This window comes from Coregonus clupeaformis, chromosome 21, assembly GCF_020615455.1.
Source record: "Coregonus clupeaformis isolate EN_2021a chromosome 21, ASM2061545v1, whole genome shotgun sequence".
Lineage (NCBI taxonomy): Eukaryota > Metazoa > Chordata > Actinopteri > Salmoniformes > Salmonidae > Coregonus > Coregonus clupeaformis.
This window is the reverse complement of record NC_059212.1, coordinates 41,648,955-41,668,471: the sequence shown is the minus strand read 5'-3', so window position 1 is coordinate 41,668,471 and position 19,517 is coordinate 41,648,955. Positions and strand designations below refer to the sequence as shown.

The window sequence follows — 19,517 nt, the reverse complement described above, 5'->3', positions numbered from 1 at the left end:
AATAAATTCATTAAAAATCCTACAATGTGATTTTCTGGATTTTTCTTCCTCATTTTGTCTGTCATAGTTGACGTGTACCTATGATGAAAATTACAGGCCTCTCTCATCTTTTTAAGTGGGAGAACTTGCACAATTGGTGGCTGACTAAATACTTTTTTCCCCCACTGTATATATATATATATATATATATATATATATATATATATATATATAGTAGATTAAGGTTACCACATTTTTTAAATTAAAATCTGGGATTTGTTTAATATGTTGTAGATTACCCAGAGAGAGAGCACCCATAGATGAGGAGAACTCAGAAACGTTATTAAGGTCAGGAAGGGAGTGAGGGAATTATATGAAATACAGGAATAAAACAGATGATCTATGTGCATGTTTTGTATATACATGTTCTATCTTGCTTTATTGTGTCATGTCTTTACTGTGTCTGAGGGTTTACGTCAGGGGAGTGGAGGGATTTTTTTGCAATCAAGAGTTCGAGCTAACGACCTGGTGACATCATGAGGGTGATTGCCTCACTGTGTGTGAGTCAAGGGATGTTAGACAATGTGATGATGGTGATTCTTTTTTTTTTTATCAACCATTCATAAAACCCACATACTGTATTTGCTAACCACCAACCACTATTGATGATTCACTAAGTGGCCCTGGGTATAAAACAATGACGCAAAGCCAAGAGCCCCCTGCCAGTTAATAAAAAAGAAAACGACTTTTGCACATTGACGTCATCATCATGTGCCAACACACAATCTCCACTGAAAGAGTAACCAGACACGTCACAGGGGCTTTAAAGCTGAAGCATCCGTTTATAAAGTTCAATTCAATTCCATTTAAGGGCTTTATTGGCATGGGAAACGTGTGTTAACATTGCCAAAGCAAGTGAAGTAGATAGTAAACAAAAGTGAAATAAACAATAAATATTAACAGTAAACATGACACTCAGAAGTTTCAAAAGAATAAAGACATTTCAAATGTCATATTGTGTATATATACAGTGTTGTAACAATGTGCAAATAGTTAAAGTACAAATGGGAAAATAAATAAACATAAATATGGGTTGTATTTACAATGGTGTTTGTTCTTCACTGGTTGCCCTTTTCTTGTGGCAACAGGTCACAAATCTTGCAGCTGTGATGGCACACTGTGGTTTTTCACCCAGTAGATAAGGGAGTTTATCAAAATTGGGTTTGTTTTCGAATTCTTTGTGGATCGCTGTAATCTGAGGGAAATATGTGTCTCTAATATGGTCATACATTTGGCAGGAGGTTAGGAAGTGCAGCTCAGTTTCCACCTCATTTTGTGGGCATTGTGCACATAGCCTGTCTTCTCTTGAGAGCCAGGTCTGCCTATGGCGGCCTTTCTCAATAGCAAGGCTATGCTCACTGAGTCTGTACATAGTCAAAGCTTTCCTTAAGTTTGGGTCAGTCACAGTGGTCAGGTATTCTGCCACTGTGTACTCTCTGTTTAGGGCCAAATAGCATTCTAGTTTACTCTGTTTTTTTTTTTGTTCTTTCCAATGTGTCAAGTAATTCTCTTTTTGTTTTCTCATGATTTGGTTGGGTCTAGTTGTGTTGTTGTTGTTGTTGTCCTGGGGCTGTGTGGGGTCTGTTTGTGTTTGTGAACAGAGCCCCAGGACAAGCTTACTTAGGGGACTCTTCTCCAAGTTCATCTCTCTGTAGGTGATGGCTTTGTTATGGAAGGTTTGGGAATCGCTTCCTTTTAAGTGGTTATAGAATTTAACGGCTCTTTTCTGGATTTTGATAATTAGCGGGTATTGGCCTAATTCTGCTCTGCATGCATTATTTGGTGTTTTACGTTGTACACGGAGGATGTTTTTGCAGAATTCTGCATGCAGAGTCTCAATTTGGTGTTTGTCCCATTTTGTGAATTCTTGGTTGGTGAGCGGACCCCAGACCTCAGAATCATAAAGGGCAATGGGTTCTATAACTGATTCAAGTATTTTTAGCCAGATCCTAATTGGTATGTCAAATTTTATGTTCCTTTTGATGGCATAGAAGGCCCTTCTTGCCTTGTCTCTCAGATCGTTCACAGCTTTGTGGAAGTTACCTGTGGCGCTGATGTTTAGGCCGAGGTATGTATAGTTTTTTGTGTGCTCTAGGGCAACGGTGTCTAGATGGAATTTGTATTTGTGGTCCTGGCAACTGGACCTTTTTTGGAACACCATTATTTTTGTCTTACTGATATTTACTGTCAGGGCCCAGGTCTGACAGAATCTGTGCAGAAGATCTAGGTGCTGCTGTAGGCCCTCCTTGGTTGGTGACAGAAGCACCAGATCATCAGCAAACAGAAGACATTTGACTTCAGATTCTAGTAGGGTGAGGCCGGGTGCTGCAGACTGTTCTAGTGCCCTCGCCAATTCGTTGATATATATGTTGAAGAGGGTGGGGCTTAAACTGCATCCCTGTCTCACCCCACGGCCCCGTGGAAAGAAATGTGTGTGTTTTTTTGCCATTTTTAACCGCACACTTGTTGTTTGTGTACATGGATTTTATAATGTCGTATGTTTTTCCCCCAACCCCACTTTCCATCAATTTGTATAGCAGACCCTCATGCCAAATTGAGTCAAAAGCTTTTTTGAAATCAACAAAGCATGAGAAGACTTTGCCTTTGTTTTGGTTTGTTAGTTTGTCAATTAGGGTGTGCAGGGTGAATACGTGGTCTGTCGTACGGTAATTTGGTAAAAAGCCAATTTGACATTTGCTCAGTACATTGTTTTCACTGAGGAAATGAACTAGTCTGCTGTTAATGATAATGCAGAGGATTTTCCCAAGGTTGCTGTTGACGCATATCCCACGGTAGTTATTGGGGTCAAATTTGTCTCCACTTTTGTGGATTGGGGTGATCAGTCCTTGGTTCCAAATATTGGGGAAGATGCCAGAGCTAAGGATGATGTTAAAGAGTTTAAGTATAGCTAATTGAAATTTGTGGTCTGTATATTTTATCATTTCATTGAGGATACCATCAACACCACAGGACTTTTTGGGTTGGAGGGTTTGCATTTTGTTCTGTAGTTCATTCAATGTAATTGGAGAATCCAGTGGGTTCTGGTAGTCTTTAATAGTTGATTCTAAGATTTGCATTTGATCATGTATATTTTTTTGCTGCTTGTTCTCTGTTATAGGGCCAAAAAGATTGGAGAAGTGGTTTACCCATACATCTCCATTTTGGATAGATAGCTCTTCGTGTTGTTGTTTGTTTAGTGTTTTCCAATTTTCCCAGAAGTGGTTAGAGTCTATGGATTCTTCAATTACATTGAGCTGATTTCTGACATGCTGTTCCTTCTTTTTCCGTAGTGTATTTCTGTATTGTTTTAGTGATTCACCATAGTGAAGGCGTAGGCTCAGGTTTTCTGGGTCTCTATGTTTTTGGTTGGATAGGTTTCTCAATTTCTTTCTTAGGTTTTTGCATTCTTCATCAAACCATTTATCACTGTTAAAACTTTTCTTTGGTTTTCTGTTATAGAGATTTTTCGATTTGATAGGGAAGCTGAGAGGTCAAATATACTGTTTAGGTTTTCTTCTGCCAAGTTTACACCTTCACTATTACAGTGGAACGTTTTGTCCAGGAAGTTGTCTAGAATGGATTGAATTTGTTGTTTCCTAATTGTTTTTTGGTAGGTTTCAACACTACTTTCCTTCCATCTATAGCATTTCTTAATATTATTCAGTTCCTTTGGCTTTGATGCCTCATGATTGAGTATTGCTCTGTTCAAGTATACTGTGATTTTGCTGTGGTCTGATAGGGGTGTCAGTGGGCTGACTGTGAACGCTCTGAGAGACTCTGGGTTGAGGTCAGTGATAAAGTAGTCTACAGTACTACTGCCAAGAGATGAGCTATAGGTGTACCTACCATAGGAGTCCCCTCGAAGCCTACCATTGACTATGTACATACCCAGTGTGCGACAGAGCTGCAGGAGTCGTGACCCGTTTTTGTTGGTTATGTTGTCGTAGTTGTGCCTAGGGGGGCATATGGGGGAGGGAATGCTGTCACCTCCAGGTAGGTGTTTGTGCCCCTGTGTGCTGAGGGTGTCAGGTTCTTGTCCAGTTCTGGCATTTAGGTCGCCACAGACTAGTACATGTCCCTGGGTCTGGAAATGATTGATTTCCCCCTCCAGGATGGAGAAACTGTCTTCATTAAAGTATGGGGATTCTAGTGGGGGGATATAGGTGGCACACAGGAGGACATTTTTCTCAGTTGAGATAATTTCCTTTTGAATTTCTAACCAAATGTTAGGTCTGCTCTATACCAAATTAGCATACCCCCTGAGTCCCTTCCCTGTTTCACACCTGGTAGTTTGGTGGATGGGACTACCAGCTCTCTGTAACCTAGAGGGCAACCAGTGGGTCCGTCTCCTCTATACCATGTTTCTTGTAGGATGACAATGTCTGTATTTCCGATTTCTTTGGTGAAGTCCAGATTCCTGCTCTTTAGGCCAAAGGCAGATGACCTCAGGCCTTGGATATTCCAGGATGAAATAGTGAAGGCTTTGTGTTCCATAAATATGGTTGTGAGAGGTAGTCCAGTCAAGGGTAGTTGGAGAGGATGGAACTAGGTAAAACTGGGGCGACATTCTGCAAATTTTCTTATCGATGAAACATATGATCTCAATACATCTTTCTGTTCCTAAAACTAGAATATGTTAAGAACACAGTTCACTAAGTTGTATAGACTTGACACTTTGCCAAAGTTCACAAAGTTTTATAGACTTGACACTTTGCCAAAGTATTTTTTTAATTGCGTTGTTTAGAAGCAGTGCAAGGTTGAATTAAATTTGTGCACACGCGCACTTCACAGAGGAGGCGTTCCCTAATGGAAATATGCAAATACACGCTACAACGCGCCAATAGGATCTCGACTTGCTCGTGCTTGGCTTTGCCCAACTCCTTGCTTGTTCTGCCCACTATGCTTCATTTGCTCCCACTGTAAACGACAAAGATGAACTATCTTGGGTTAGTTAAAAATATTTTTGCCATCACTTCACATGTGAGTTGTACTATTAGCTAGCGTGCTGGCTGCATTTGGTAACATTTATATTGTAATATATCTTGCTACTGAGTTGACTCCTATGGTAAAGTTATAAGATATTAATAAAGATGAACAATGTAGGCGATTTGAATAGGCTGAAAGGGGTTGTAGCCGGCTTCCATGACCATGGTTCTTATTAGCTAACGTTAGGTAGCTTCACCAAAAGCAGATTCAGATCAGACATATTCTTAATTTGTTGACCACTCCTTCAACGAAAGTGGTCAAAATTGTATTTTTTTATTGACAAAAAAATTATCTTGGCTTGTCAGTTAACTCGTAGCTTCCTAGAGAGACCAGGGGTAAAAATTTGTTTTTCATCATACTCAACAGCATGCACATTCTTTATCAGGATGAAGACCCCAGTACACCAGTGATCAATTTACATTTGTGTATTTTAAAATGTTGGCTAAAATTGAAGAAAATAACCAGTGGCGAGAGGGAGGACTGAAGAGGAAACATTTTAGAGATGGAGAGAGAATTAGGAGGTGGAAGAGGAGGAGGAGAGGAGGAGGAGCGAGTGGAGGAGGAGGAAGAGGAGGAGATGGGAGTGGAAGAAGAGGAGAAGCGGGTGAACGAGGAGAAGATGGAGAGAGAAAGAGAAGAGGAGTGGGTGGAATAGGAGGTAGGGGTGGAAGAGGAGGAGGCGAAGAAGGAGGTGCCAGGAAGCATCTGGATGCCTTGAGTGTGGGCTACTTCCGCAGAGTGGGAGAGAGACTCAGCGAAGGCTTCACAGAGGATGAGGAGAGAGGTGAGATGAATGACCTTGCACAGGGGGAGGGGATTGGGGGAGAAATTGTGTGTGTGTAAATGTACATTTCTGTGGCCTTTACAACATATCTTTATTTCTTCCTCCCTCCCTTGTAGTTCTCTTTGTGGAGAACGTGCTAACGGAGATCAAAGGGTAGGCCGCCCTGGTTGCCATGGATGTGACCAGAAGTGTCACCCTCCAGCAGCTGCTCCCATTGGCTAGCCCCGGCCAGGTGGGGGACGTGCTGGCCAAGCTTGGCGGAGAATCCGGGTTGGAGTTCAAGACAGTGTCATGTGACAAATGTGGGGGTCACGTCGTGGAGAGCGCCCTCAGACAGATGCCCAGATGGAGAGGTGAATCTGATGGTGACCAATCTGAAAAAAACACCTAGGCCCTGAAATGTCTTGTTTTAGGTAACTTCATTAAGGTCTAATAGAATGACACATATAATGAATCTTACTTGTTTATGTCAGCCACCACAGAAGGAGATGCAGAGACAAAAGGGGAGGATTATGGGATACTGGAGGCCCAGGTTCTGTCCCTGTGTTGCGTAGTGAGGGAGCACTGTGTAGAGTTCATCAGACACACACATGGCTCCCACGTAGCTCGCACGCTCATAAATGTACTGGCAGGCTGCCTTGTCCAGCCCGCACCAATACAGCACGCTCAGGTACACACACACAAACGATTATCCAAACATACACTCATACACACTAACTTATCTTATCTGTGTATTTTGTTTCAGGTGTAAAGGACAGGAATGTCACCACTCAGCTGACATACTTTGAGATGGCCACGTCATTTTGGTGGGAATTGAAAACCCTGTCTACCTCCTTGATGGACAAGTTCAATCGCAAGGCTTCTGTCATCAAGCTACAGTATATATAAAACTAAGCCCCACATTGCACATTGCACATCTTCATAGTAGATGTTCATACAGTGAGAGAAAAAAGTATTTGATCCCCTGCTGATTTTGTACGTTTGCCCACTGACAAAGACATGATTAATGGTAGGTTTATTTGAACAGTGAGAGACAGAATAACAACAAACAAATCCAGAAAAACGCATGTCAAAAATGTTATAAATTGATTTGCATTTTAATGAGGGAAATAAGTATTTGACCCCTCTGCAAACCATGACTTAGTACTTGGTGGCAAAACCCTTGTTGGCAATAACAGAGGTCAGATGTTTCTTGTAGTTGGCCACCAGGTTTGCACACATCTCAGGATGGATTTTGTCCCACTCCTCTTTGCAGATCTTCTCCAAGTTATTAAGGTTTCGAGGCTGACGTTTGGGAACTCGAACCTTCAGCTCCCTCCACAGATTTTCTATGGGATTAAAGTCTGGAGACTGGCTAGGCCACTCCAGGACCTTAATGTGCTTCTTCTTGAGCCACTCCTTTGTTGCCTTGGCCGTGTGGTTTGGGTCATTGTCATGCTGGAATACCCAGCCACGACCCATTTTCAATGCCCTAGCTGAGGGAAGGAGGTTCTCACCCAAGATTTGACGGTACATGGCCCCATCCATCGTCCCTTTGATGCGGTGAAGTTGTCCTGTCCCCTTAGCAGAAAAACACCCCCAAAGCATAATGTTTCCACCTCCATGTTTGACGGTGGGGATGGTGTTCTTGGGGTCATAGGCAGCATTCCTCCTCCTCCAAATATGGCGAGTTGAGTTGATGCCAAAGAGCTCGATTTTGGTCTCATCTGACCACAACACTTTCACCCAGTTCTCCTCTGAATCATTCAGATGTTCATTGGCAAACTTCAGACGGGCCTGTATCTGTGCTTTCTTGAGCAGGGGGACCTTGCGGGCACTGCAGGATTTCAGTCCTTCAAGGCGTAGTGTGTTACCAATTGTTTTCTTGGTGACTATGGTCCCAGCTGCCTTGAAATCATTGACAAGATCCTCCCGTGTAGTTCTGGGCTGATTCCTCACCGTTCTCATGATCATTGCAACTCCACAAGGTGAGATCTTGTATGGTGCCCCAGGCCGAGGGAGATTGACAGTTCTTTTGTGTTTCTTCCATTTGCGAATAATCGCACCAACTGTTATCACCTTCTCACCAAGCTGTTTGGCGATGGTCTTGTAGCCCATTCCAGCCTTGTGTAGGTCTACAATCTTGTCCCTGACATCCTTGGAGAGCTCTTTGGTCTTGGCCATGGTGGAGTTTGGAATCTGATTGATTGATTGCTTCTGTGGACAGGTGTCTTTTATACAGGTAACAAGCTGAGATTAGGAGCACTCCCTTTAAGAGTGTGCTCCTAATCTCAGCTCGTTACCTGTATATAAGACACCTGGGAGCCAGAAATCTTTCTGATTGAGAGGGGGTCAAATACTTATTTCCCTCATTAAAATGCAAATCAATTTATAACATTTTTGACATGCGTTTTTCTGGATTTGTTTGTTGTTATTCTGTCTCTCACTGTTCAAATAAACCTACCATTAAAATTATAGACTGATCATTTCTTTGTCAGTGGGCAAACATACAAAATCAGCAGGGGATCAAATACTTTTTTCCCTCACTGTAGTACATACTATTGGAGACATTTTGTCACAGTGACATTACATGACCTATCTCTCCTCTTCCGTCTCTCCATCAGTGTGTATGACCGATGCTGTGGCTAGTATTGTGTTCCAGACCATGTTGACGGTGTGTCACAGAAACCGGCCCAAACTCTGCAAACTTCTCACCAAAGGCATCGTGAAGTACCTGACATCACTCACCTCTGCTCCTGGAGTTAGGTGATTAGAGGAAGTCTCACAGACCTAAGTCAATGTTTCTATGTCCTTGTGGTTTTGAATCCAATGTGTCGTATGTCTCTCTGTCTCTCTCTTTCTCTCAGTCCTCTCTTTGTGTTTCTGAAAGACCAGGCTTCTAGTTGGCTCATTGAGACAGTCATCCAGCTGTCCCACAAGGCCTTGCTCCGGCACCTCTATAAGAACCACCTCCAGGGTCAGCTGGCCACCCTGGCCATCCATCCAATCGCTAACTTCCCAATACAGAGACTGACAGCAGCTTCCACCAATTACAAAGTTGTATGCCAATATGTATACCCCCTATAGTTATTTCTGTGTATACATCATTGTTACTTAGTAGCATTGTTCACACAAATACCATACTATTAGTCCCCAAATCCATAAGATGGTAGATACTGCTGAATATAATCTGTTTTGTTGGTATTCATCAGAGTTCATACAGAACACAGGTTTACAGTGACAGTAGGAACTCTATACCTTCTACTTCTTTCTCTCCTCTCCCTTCCTCCCGCTCCCCTTTCCACAGTTTCTGAAGGTGTTCGATGAGCTAGCCTAGGGTCTGGAGGCCATCTTGGCGGCAGGTCACATGGGTGTGATCGTCCAGCTGACAGACAGCTGTGCAGAGCGGGAGGAGAAACGGCGAGAGATGATGCAACGCCTCCTCAGTGCTTTTCACTGTGCTGAACCTGCCTCCCGACACACCGCCTGCCTGCCTCTCTTCCTGTCGCTGCTCACACACGAGGTGTACTACAGCTCAGAGACAGCAGAGGGCACAGCAGAGGGCGAAACAGAGGTATTGGTCTCGAAGTTACTGTATTAACTTGATATTCTGAATGCAAACCCTACAAAAATGTGAGTACTTTTGTACCTGACACCAAAGCTCACAGTCTTTTGTTATTTATGAAAGCATACTACGTGTCTACCAATGTAGAGACCAACACCACTGTCCTTTGTATCTCCCTCTTTAGTGCCCCCTATCCTCTATCTGTTACCTTGGCTCCCGTCTGGTCCAATCGCTGGCCAAGTTTAAAGACCGCTCCCTGCTCCTGAACAGCCTCCGCTCTCTGACCCCCTCTGACCACCTGACCCTGGGAACCGACCAATCAGGCAGCCACGTTCTCCAGCTCCTGGTGACATCATACAGCGATAAGGGGAGGGGCAAGATCCTGAGGAGACTGGAGGTAGGACCTGTGCGAGAGATGATAACCTGAACAGAGTACTTCCTCTCATTGTTAAAGATAACCTGAACAGAGTACTTCATCTCACTGTTAAAGATGATAACCTGAACAGAGTACTTCATCTCACTGTTAAAGATGATAACCTGAACAGAGTACTTCATCTCACTGTTAAAGATGATAACCTGAACAGAGTATTTCCTCTCACTGTTAAAGATGATAACCTGAACAGAGTACGTCCTCTCACTGCTAGTCATGGTCATGATCCAAAGCTGGCTGTTTCATTGATCATATTCTCACAGCAGTCCCCATAACCCTAATCCCCTGTGTCCTCTCCCTCTCCCTGCCATGTCCTGACTTGGCTCCTAGGGCCAGTATGTCCAGATGGCCTGTTCCAGGTATGGCAGCCGTGTGTTGGAGGCAGTCTGGAACAGCACCACTGTACTCCTTTACTGGTTAGAGTTGAGGGCGGCAGGTAGCTTAGTGGTTAAGAGCGTTGTGCCAGTAACCGAAAGGTCGCTGGTTCTAATCCCCGAGCAGACTAGGTGAAAAATCTGTCGATGTGCCCTTGAGCAAGGCACTTAACCCTAATTGCTCCTGTAAGTCGCTCTGGATAAGAGCGTCTGCTAAATGACTAAAATGTTGATTTCATTGTGTGGGGTGTTGTTGCAAGCGTAATCATATTCTGTGTCAGTCCTTAGCACTAAATAGCTGATAAAAATTATCAAAGCTTGAGGAGTTGATTATTTGAATCAGCTGTGTAGTGCTAGGGCAAAAAACAAAATGTGCCCCCAGTACAGAGTTTGGGAAACGCTGTTTTAGACCAGGGTTTCCCAAACTTATTTCCCATAGGGGATTTTAGAAACATTTAAAATAAGGGCTGTGTTTCGTGTAGGCTTACCCTGGCGTGACGTTTGGATAACCATGTAAATCTCTCTCGGACAAGGTGACTAATCAATATATTAGTCTCTATTTACTCTTAAATTCGAAAATGCTAATTAGCGTCAAAGTAGACCATGCAAAACTACAAATCCCTGCAAGCTCCTGCACGTCATCCCTAACTGACACCTTTGCTAACAGGTATTGTGTCAACTTAAAAATTACACAAGACTGTTCACAGAATTATCAATTTAAAGAAATGTAGCCAATTTATTAATTACTACATTTAGCTAACATTAGATATTTAATCCAGAGATTCTTACCTTTACCTCTTCTGCAGTCTCGTCCAGATCATCATGGCATTTGTAGTTGTAAAAAAAATAAAAAAATAAAAAATATATGCACTGGATAAGAGCGTCTGCTAAATGTCTAAAATGTAAAATGTAGTTCTTTATAATAGCCACATTAGCAGCTAATTAGCATTTCATTTTGGGGGGTAATAATGAATAATAAGTCACCTTGTCCTAGAGAGATTTACATGGTTATCAAAACATCACGCCAGGGTAAGCCTACACGAACCACAGCCCTTATTTTAAGTGTTTCTAAAATCCCCTATTGGAAAAATGAATGGTGGAAAAACGATTGGAACCCTTTCCCTGTTTGACCGCCAGGTCTCATGGGTATTATGACTGGGACTCTTATTTATCTCTCTTTCCCTCTCAGTGCCTTGTGAGACACAACTGAGATCAGACCAGTTTGCTCGTCACGTTTGGCCCAAATTTGCCCTGACCCACTTTGTGAAGAGGCGGGCCCAGTGGCAGGAAGTACAGACAGGCGAATCAAAGAAGCCGAAGCTCTTTAGTGACATTCTGGAGTGAGAAGAGTAGATGGTGCTGGGAATTATATTCTATGGAATTTCACTGTGATTTTTCTACATTTAAAAAATCATATAATCATCCACTCTTCATTTGTGTACATGGTAATGAGTGATAAAAGTCCACTAATGACCAAAACTCACACTAAGATTCACAGAACTTTAGATGGAATTTTTGTGTGAAAATCCATAGACACATTTTTTACTATGAAAATTATTTATTGCTTGCAACATAACAGTTGGATTGCCAACTGCCATAAAACTCCAAAGAAGTATTTAAATCTTGATATTATCAAGAGGAAATGACATCACCTAACAAGAAATTGTGGCCCTGAGCATCAGGTGTGTTGATAGGTTCTCATTAAATGGTTCTCTGGTGTGTGTCAAAGGAGCTGAAAGCTGAAAATCAACTGAAAGGCACTCAAATATTAGGTTAGTGATAATAAATGAAGCCTCAAATAGAATTGGTGGTGAAACTTGAGGTCTAGCCACAGCTTCTGCATCACTGGAGAAGCTCATTCTCCTTCCATTGTCCAGTTTCTTCGATAGAAACATCTTGTTTTGTAAATGCAACAAACCTCCGAAGCTTTACCAGCAACATGGCTGAAAGTTTGAGGACACCGGTTATAAAGAACGAAGAAAACAACCATCCTAATCGACTGTCGAAAGGAAGAAAAAGGATTCCAGAGTTGTCCGATGGTAAAGGTGAAAGCTGAGCCAGTTGAAGAGATATTAGCTTCCTCTAACATGGCTGATGTGAGGACACAGCTGAGGCCATATCACCCATGAAGGTAAGCTCCAGACAGGCCCTCTATCAAATAACACATGATAATCCTCAAAGTGTTTGGTTGTGCATACATTCTTTTGTTAACACATTACTTCATGTTAATCCTCTGTTTTCACACACATCACATATGTTATGTGGATATTTACTTGTCATTTTTAATTCAGCAGAATGAGCTGTGAACAAATAAAAGGTATAGTATTGTCTTTCTTTCCTCCTTACATTGTTTTCTATTTTGAGTATATTACTGGTCCTATCTATGCCATCTCTTTATTATTTTCTAGTCTGATTAAGATGGAACAAGGGGAAGAAGTTGATGCCAAGTCCATTAATGATACAAAGATCTGTAAGTGTTCCAACTCCCATGTTACCAAAACCTCAACCACCCCCATACAGCGAGTTATGAAGGTGCAACCAGCACGTCCAGACTACTGAGAATCTCTAAGTCACCAAAGGTCCTCTGTATCCAGACACTAAACCAAATAAGACACATCAAGTCAGAAACTTGCATGTCGTTCCACCACGGCCTCCTGATGCAGTTCCTCTCGGGTCAAACTTGTGCTCTGCGTGGGAGAAGCTTTGGAAGCGAGAGTGAGCCTCAAAATGCCTCATTGTACCACATGTGGTAAGAGTTATCCTTATATGGATGGTCTTGTGCTTAATATGCGACTCCATACTGGTGAGAAGCTGTTCCCCTTGTTACAGTGTGAAAATAACTTCACAATGAAAAGTGTCTTGTTGTATCATGGCCGAAGCCACACTGGAGAGAAACCGTATCAAAGGGCTTCACCAAGAGATTTGGCTTGAAAAACCACAAGCGAGCCCACACTGAATTCAAACCTCATCAGTGCCAAGACTGCAGGAAGGTTTTCAGTTCCGTAACCCATCTGAAGGAGCATACGTTTCTTCACACTGGAGAAAGACGTATTCCTGCACTCTGTGTGACACAACATTCTTTAGAAAGTCTACCCTTGAGTATCAAATGTGCAAACATGCTGGACAAAGACCATTCCACTGTTCGTTCAAAGTGTGGCAAGGACTATGAGCTTGTTACACATCAAACGATACACTTTGAAGACAGACCGTTTCAGTGCTCTGAATGTGAGAAAGCTTTCTGCCGCGCCTCATCTCACATCACACACGAGAACTCACTGGAGAGAAGCCGCACAAATGTACCCTATGTGAGAAGACGTTCAGCCGCCTCAATATTCTGAAAAACCACCACAGAGTTCACACAGGTGAGCAACCTTACCCTTCTGTCCATTGTGAGAAGAGGTTAAGCTGCTCTGGCTATCTGTCGAAACACCTCCGTAGCCACACCGATGAGAAACCATACAAGTGTTCCTTATGCGAGAAGAGTTTCCGACACTCTACCACTCTGAAAGGACATCAGAAAACCCACTCCGAGGACAGACCCTTCTCTTGTGTGCAATGTGGAAAGACTTTCAGAAGGCTTGACAGACTCAAATGGCATGAGATACATCCTACTAACCAGAGACAACAGCTTTCGTCACTGTAGGATGTGTGTTAACACTCCTAGTAATCTGAAATCACATCAGATCATTCACCACCGAGGGACCATTTCACTGAGGTGAGTGTGGCAAGACCTTCACTATAAAATACACTTTCAAGAAACACCAGGACCTCCACTCTGGTGCCAAAGAGTACAAATGCTCAAAATGCGTGAAAACACTAAGCTCTTCTAGCAACCACAAACTCCATGTCCGAAAATCACCAGGGGGAAAGAAAGATGTACGATTGCCCCGACAGTGAGAAGAGTTTCAGTTCAGTAGCATATCTAAAGAAGCACCAACAGCTCCACACTTGGGAGAAGCCCTACCACTGCTCAGTGTGGAGAGTCCTTCTTCTACCTAGGGTAGCTGGTGAGTCACCAGCTGGGCCACACTGGAGAGAGGGCACACACCTGTACCCAGTGTGGGAAGACCTTTGCCCAGCTGATGCACCTCAGAAAGCATGAGAAGATCCACTCTGGGGAGAAACCACACCAGTGTGGTGTTTGTGGAAAGGGTTTTATCAGGACATTTTCATCTGAAGAGCCATCTGCAAACTCATGTAGATAAGGCATGAAGAAAGAGGGATCGTTTGGCACATGAGATGTGATTGAATACTGTAAGTTTTTGTTTCACCCAGTGTTTCCCGAAAATATGGTTGCTTTGACTCACTGCACTTTTGATTTGATCTACGGAAACACTTATTTTGAAGGAACTACACTGCTCAAAAAAATTAAAGGGAACACTTAAACAACACAATGTAACTCCAAGTCAATCACACTTCTGTGAAATCAAACTGTCCACTTAGGAAGCAACACTGATTGACAATACATTTCACATGCTGTTGTGCAAATGGAATAGACAACAGGTGGAAATTATAGGCAATTAGCAAGACACCCCCAATAAAGGAGTGGTTCTGCAGGTGGTGACCACAGACCACTTCTCAGTTCCTATGCTTCCTGGCTGATGTTTTGGTCACTTTTGAATGCTGGCGGTGCTTTCACTCTAGTGGTAGCATGAGACGGAGTCTACAACCCACACAAGTGGCTCAGGTAGTGCAGCTCATCCAGGATGGCACATCAATGCGAGCTGTGGCAAGAAGGTTTGCTGTGTCTGTCAGCGTAGTGTCCAGAGCATGGAGGCGCTACCAGGAGACAGGCCAGTACATCAGGAGACGTGGAGGAGGCCGTAGGAGGGCAACAACCCAGCAGCAGGACCGCTACCTCCGCCTTTGTGCAAGGAGGAGCAGGAGGAGCACTGCCAGAGCCCTGCAAAATGACCTCCAGCAGGCCACAAATGTGCATGTGTCTGCTCAAATGGTCAGAAACAGACTCCATGAGGGTGGTATGAGGGCCCGACGTCCACAGGTGGTGGTTGTGCTTACAGCCCAACATCGTGCAGGACGTTTGGCATTTGCCAGAGAACACCAAGATTGGCAAATTCGCCACTGGCGCCCTGTGCTCTTCACAGATGAAAGCAGGTTCACACTGAGCACATGTGACAGACGTGACAGAGTCTGGAGACGCCGTGGAGAACGTTCTGCTGCCTGCAACATCCTCCAGCATGACCGGTTTGGCGGTGGGTCAGTCATGGTGTACGGTGGCATTTCTTTGGGGGGCTGCACAGCCTCCATGTGCTCGCCAGAGGTAGCCTGACTGCCATTAGGTACCGAGATGAGATCCTCAGACCCCTTGTGAGACCATATGCTGGTGCGGTTGGCCCTGGGTTCCTCCTAATGCAAGACAATGCTAGACCTCATGTGGCTGGAGTGTGTCAGCAGTTCCTGCAAGAGGAAGGCATTGATGCTATGGACTGGCCCGCCCGTTCCCCAGACCTGAATCCAATTGAGCACATCTTGGACATCATGTCTCGCTCCATCCACCAACGCCACGTTGCACCACAGACTGTCCAGGAGTTGGCGGATGCTTTAGTCCAGGTCTGGGAGGAGATCCCTCAGGAGACCATCCGCCACCTCATCAGGAGCATGCCCAGGCGTTGTAGGGAGGTCAAACAGGCACGTGGAGGCCACACACACTACTGAGCCTCATTTTGACTTGTTTTAAGGACATTACATCAAAGTTGGATCAGCCTGTAGTGTGGTTTCCCACTTTAATTTTGAGTGTGACTCCAAATCCAGACCTCCATGGGTTGATAAATTTGATTTCCATTGATAATTTTTGTGTGATTTTGTTGTCAGCACATTCAACTATGTAAAGAAAAAAGTATTTAATAAGATTATTTCATTCATTCAGATCAAGGATGTGTTATTTTAGTGTTCCCTTTATTTTTTTGAGCAGTGTATATATTTACAAATTAATCTTGACTGATTCATTGGAATGCATTATACCTGTGTCAAATCTGCACTTATTCCAAAAGGTATGTCATGCTTATTTTTGTTTTTAATTGAGAATCAATAAATGTTTTGGTTAATCATGTTCACTTCCTCTATTGTCATTCTAATGATGTTCTATGTGCTCGGTCTTAATGGTATTGCAACTGGAAGCACTTGTCATAATGGCATTGCAACTGGAAGCACTTGTCATAATGGCATTGCAACTGGAAGCACTTGTCATAATGGCATTGCAACTGGAAGCACTTGTCATAATGGCATTGCAACTGGAAGCACCTGTCATAATGGCATTGCAACTGGAACTGGAAGCACTTACCTGGTTTGTTTTATGAAGGTCTGGTTAAAAATGCCTCTTCTTTCCAGCTCAGCACGAAGAATAAACTCATAGGGCCACACAATGCTCTATACTCCCCACTAGATGGCAGTGTGATAGCAAAGAATCACATAATAATGCACTGCAACGTCACCATTAATCAGCTCTTAACACACATTTCTGTATAGATACTACTGTATCCATACAGAGGGCTTATAGGCTGATGGCATTGGAGGTAAAATAAATATGTTATTGAGTCTGTTCAGTTTATCCTCTTCATGTAATCTATTGTGTATAATTGTTTTCAACAATAGGCCTATGTCCAAACATTCAAATCGATACTAATGCCATAAACTCATTCTGTCACACTAGCCAAAAAGAGCTTAAGAACCACATGTCGTTTTCCTCTTGCCTGTTTACCTGCTATTAATCCACATTAAGGGGGTTTAGTGGGCTTTCAGCCCATATTGATGTTGATTTGCCACTTTTCCTCCAACAATGAAATCATTTAGCATGATGCGTTGTCTCTACTGTACTCTGTGGGGCACGATTCTTATGCAACAAAATCTGCATGAATAAGAAGCCACAGTGTACTCCATTTAGTGGTGTGTTTCTCTGTCCTTAGAAGCTCTGTGGATGTTTATTAGTGTGCATGTACAATCTGCTCTATATGCACAGGGGAGAGCCGGCAGAACACTGACCTTTAGGGTACAATGAGGCAGTGCTCTATGAAAATAAATCACAACCATTCCCCTGGGATTCAGTGCAGCATCCCTCAATGCCATTGAATGTCTTAGTTACTTCAGTGCATGGCAGCTATCAGTAGTTGAGCACAGCTGCCTTTATGTGCATTAGGCTCCATCCCCCTCCTGCTAAATTGCCTCTTTCATAACATACTGCCACACGCACTCACAAGCGCACACACACACACAAACAAAGATATGCATATTAATATCATTGTGTGTTTAGAGATGTAACCTATACTCCAATTTACTAAGAATGAGTTTACTTGTTTTTAGGTGATGTTTTTAAGATTAGTCAGGATATAAATGATCTCTGGCATAGATATTACTACACCTCTCTCTCCCCATCCCTCCTCTTCATCTAGCCAGTCTATCTGTCTTTGCCCAGAGAATGAGTCAGCATAGGAGTGATAGAAGGCATCTGGCATCTGTCACGATTTGAGAGACTGATCAGGTTTCAGTGAAGAATCATGTCATGTTCTATCATTTTCCACTTTGCTTTACCCCTGTACTCTCCAATTTGAGCTTATCATTATGTGGTGCATTTTCATATGTGATTTCAGTGTGACAGTGAGTCCACAGCTATTTTTTGAGTGTGTTTGTGTGATTTTGATCATATGTTAATGCGTATGTTGTGTTCCTCAAGTGTACAGTATATTTGTGAATGTGTGCAGGCCTGTGAGAGAGAGGTGTGTATTAAATAGCTCTGATTAGTCCTAGGCTGAATATGTGCTTATTCTTTTCCTTCTACTTTCACTTTACAACAGACAGCACCTCCCTGCTTATTTCTGTCCCTCTCTCTTCTGGAAAAAACAAAACAACCTACTCCAAAATATTAAAAAATATATAAAAAAGACGGAGATGTCAAAGGACCCTGGGACTCCTTGTCTCCTTGACAACAGTTTCCAAGCAACCATCACGCTTCCACCCCGATCTTCCCCTACCCCTCTGTCTGTCCCTTCCCCTATCTTCCCTCTCCATCTCAAGAGTTCACCTAGATTCACTTCAGCTAACCCCAATGAACATCAGTAGTTCTGAGTCTGTAGCTTCGGCTGTGTATTCCCCTCTGAAAGGGAACAGGGTGTGTGATGTTATTTTTGCCCACATACTAGGGTAAAGCAGAAAGAACTGTGCAATACTGGAATGGTGCTAAATGCCAGAAGACTTGTCCTTGATGAAGATTTCTAATGCTTTCTTTCTGGAGAGTACAAGAACATGTTGACATTGGAGTTATTTTCTATCCCCCGAAGTGTTGTGGTTGTACTTTTACTTGAAGAACTGACACCAGAAATTTAAACTGGAGCACATATACCTGCCCTCAATAGCCTTTTTTTCTTTGTAGACTTTGTGCTCTATTCAATCCATATCGCGGAAGTTCAGCGTTACAGTGTGATTGAAATGTAAAGGCAATGTTCTCGAGTTAGAAAAGACTGCATTCATGGTAAAAGCTGCATATGTTGGCTCCAGGGGCATCATGCACCCCAAAGATCTGAGGGGGCACAAAATATGTGAAGATGGCTGTGGGGTGGTCCGGAAGTTGGAGAATTTAGCATTTTCAAACACCTGAAACAACTTTTTCCTGCAATTTAGAGCCATAATCATTATGCTTAATTATATGTAAAAAATATGTATATTTTTCTGCATACCTCTTGAGCTGTCTGTGGTGACTGGTGGTTCTTTTTTAAAATAAACTAAATATGCTTCTCTGCATCTCTGCTAAAATCTGGGTAAAAGATTGAAATGAATCTTATTCCGTACATTTAGGTATTGCTTGGATTTCTAAAGTCTATGAACCTTGCCAGCAGGCATGCCAGCTAAGATAGTTAGACAAGCTAGCTACTCTAACTTGATTGATAGCCTGAAATGGATTCTTGGTAGCTAGTTATGAGATTGGGAACCTATCTGGGCTAGCTAAAGCTAACTTCATAAAATTGCTATGTGGCTAATAGTATTACAGAGAAACAACCACCAAAAAACTAAACACATCTATGAACGTGACGCCTCTGGCTAAGCTCAATCGGAAATGACCTTTACATTTCTATCACACAATCTGTAACTCTTTAGCAATACATATTTTATAGAGCCTTTTATTTTAAGATCAAGATCACTTTTTTTGTCAATTGTACACCAGGTCTGACTGAAATTTGACTTCCACTTTTAAAACTGCAGGCAATGGCATCTAGGATTTGATACCAGCAACCCTCAGGTTGCCAGCTCACTTCCTGCCAGATTCTTCCCGTTCGGTCCTGGGATTCGAACTGTCGACGCTCCGGCTACTGGCTCGCCTCTCTAACTGCTAGGCTACCTTACAACGCCAGT

General features: G+C 42.9%; 1 protein-coding gene across 1 annotated transcript; it reads left to right on the top strand.

The window, feature by feature from the left end:
- The first annotated feature begins 5,981 nt into the window (after positions 1 to 5,981).
- LOC121534502 (nucleolar protein 9-like) lies at positions 5,982 to 11,501 on the top strand. Its single transcript, XM_045206043.1, is given in 8 exon segments — positions 5,982 to 6,162; positions 6,283 to 6,479; positions 8,451 to 8,554; positions 8,656 to 8,848; positions 9,096 to 9,362; positions 9,538 to 9,750; positions 10,114 to 10,219; positions 11,347 to 11,501. Coding segments are annotated over 8 exon segments (1,416 nt in total).
- Positions 11,502 to 19,517: the final 8,016 nt, after the last annotated feature.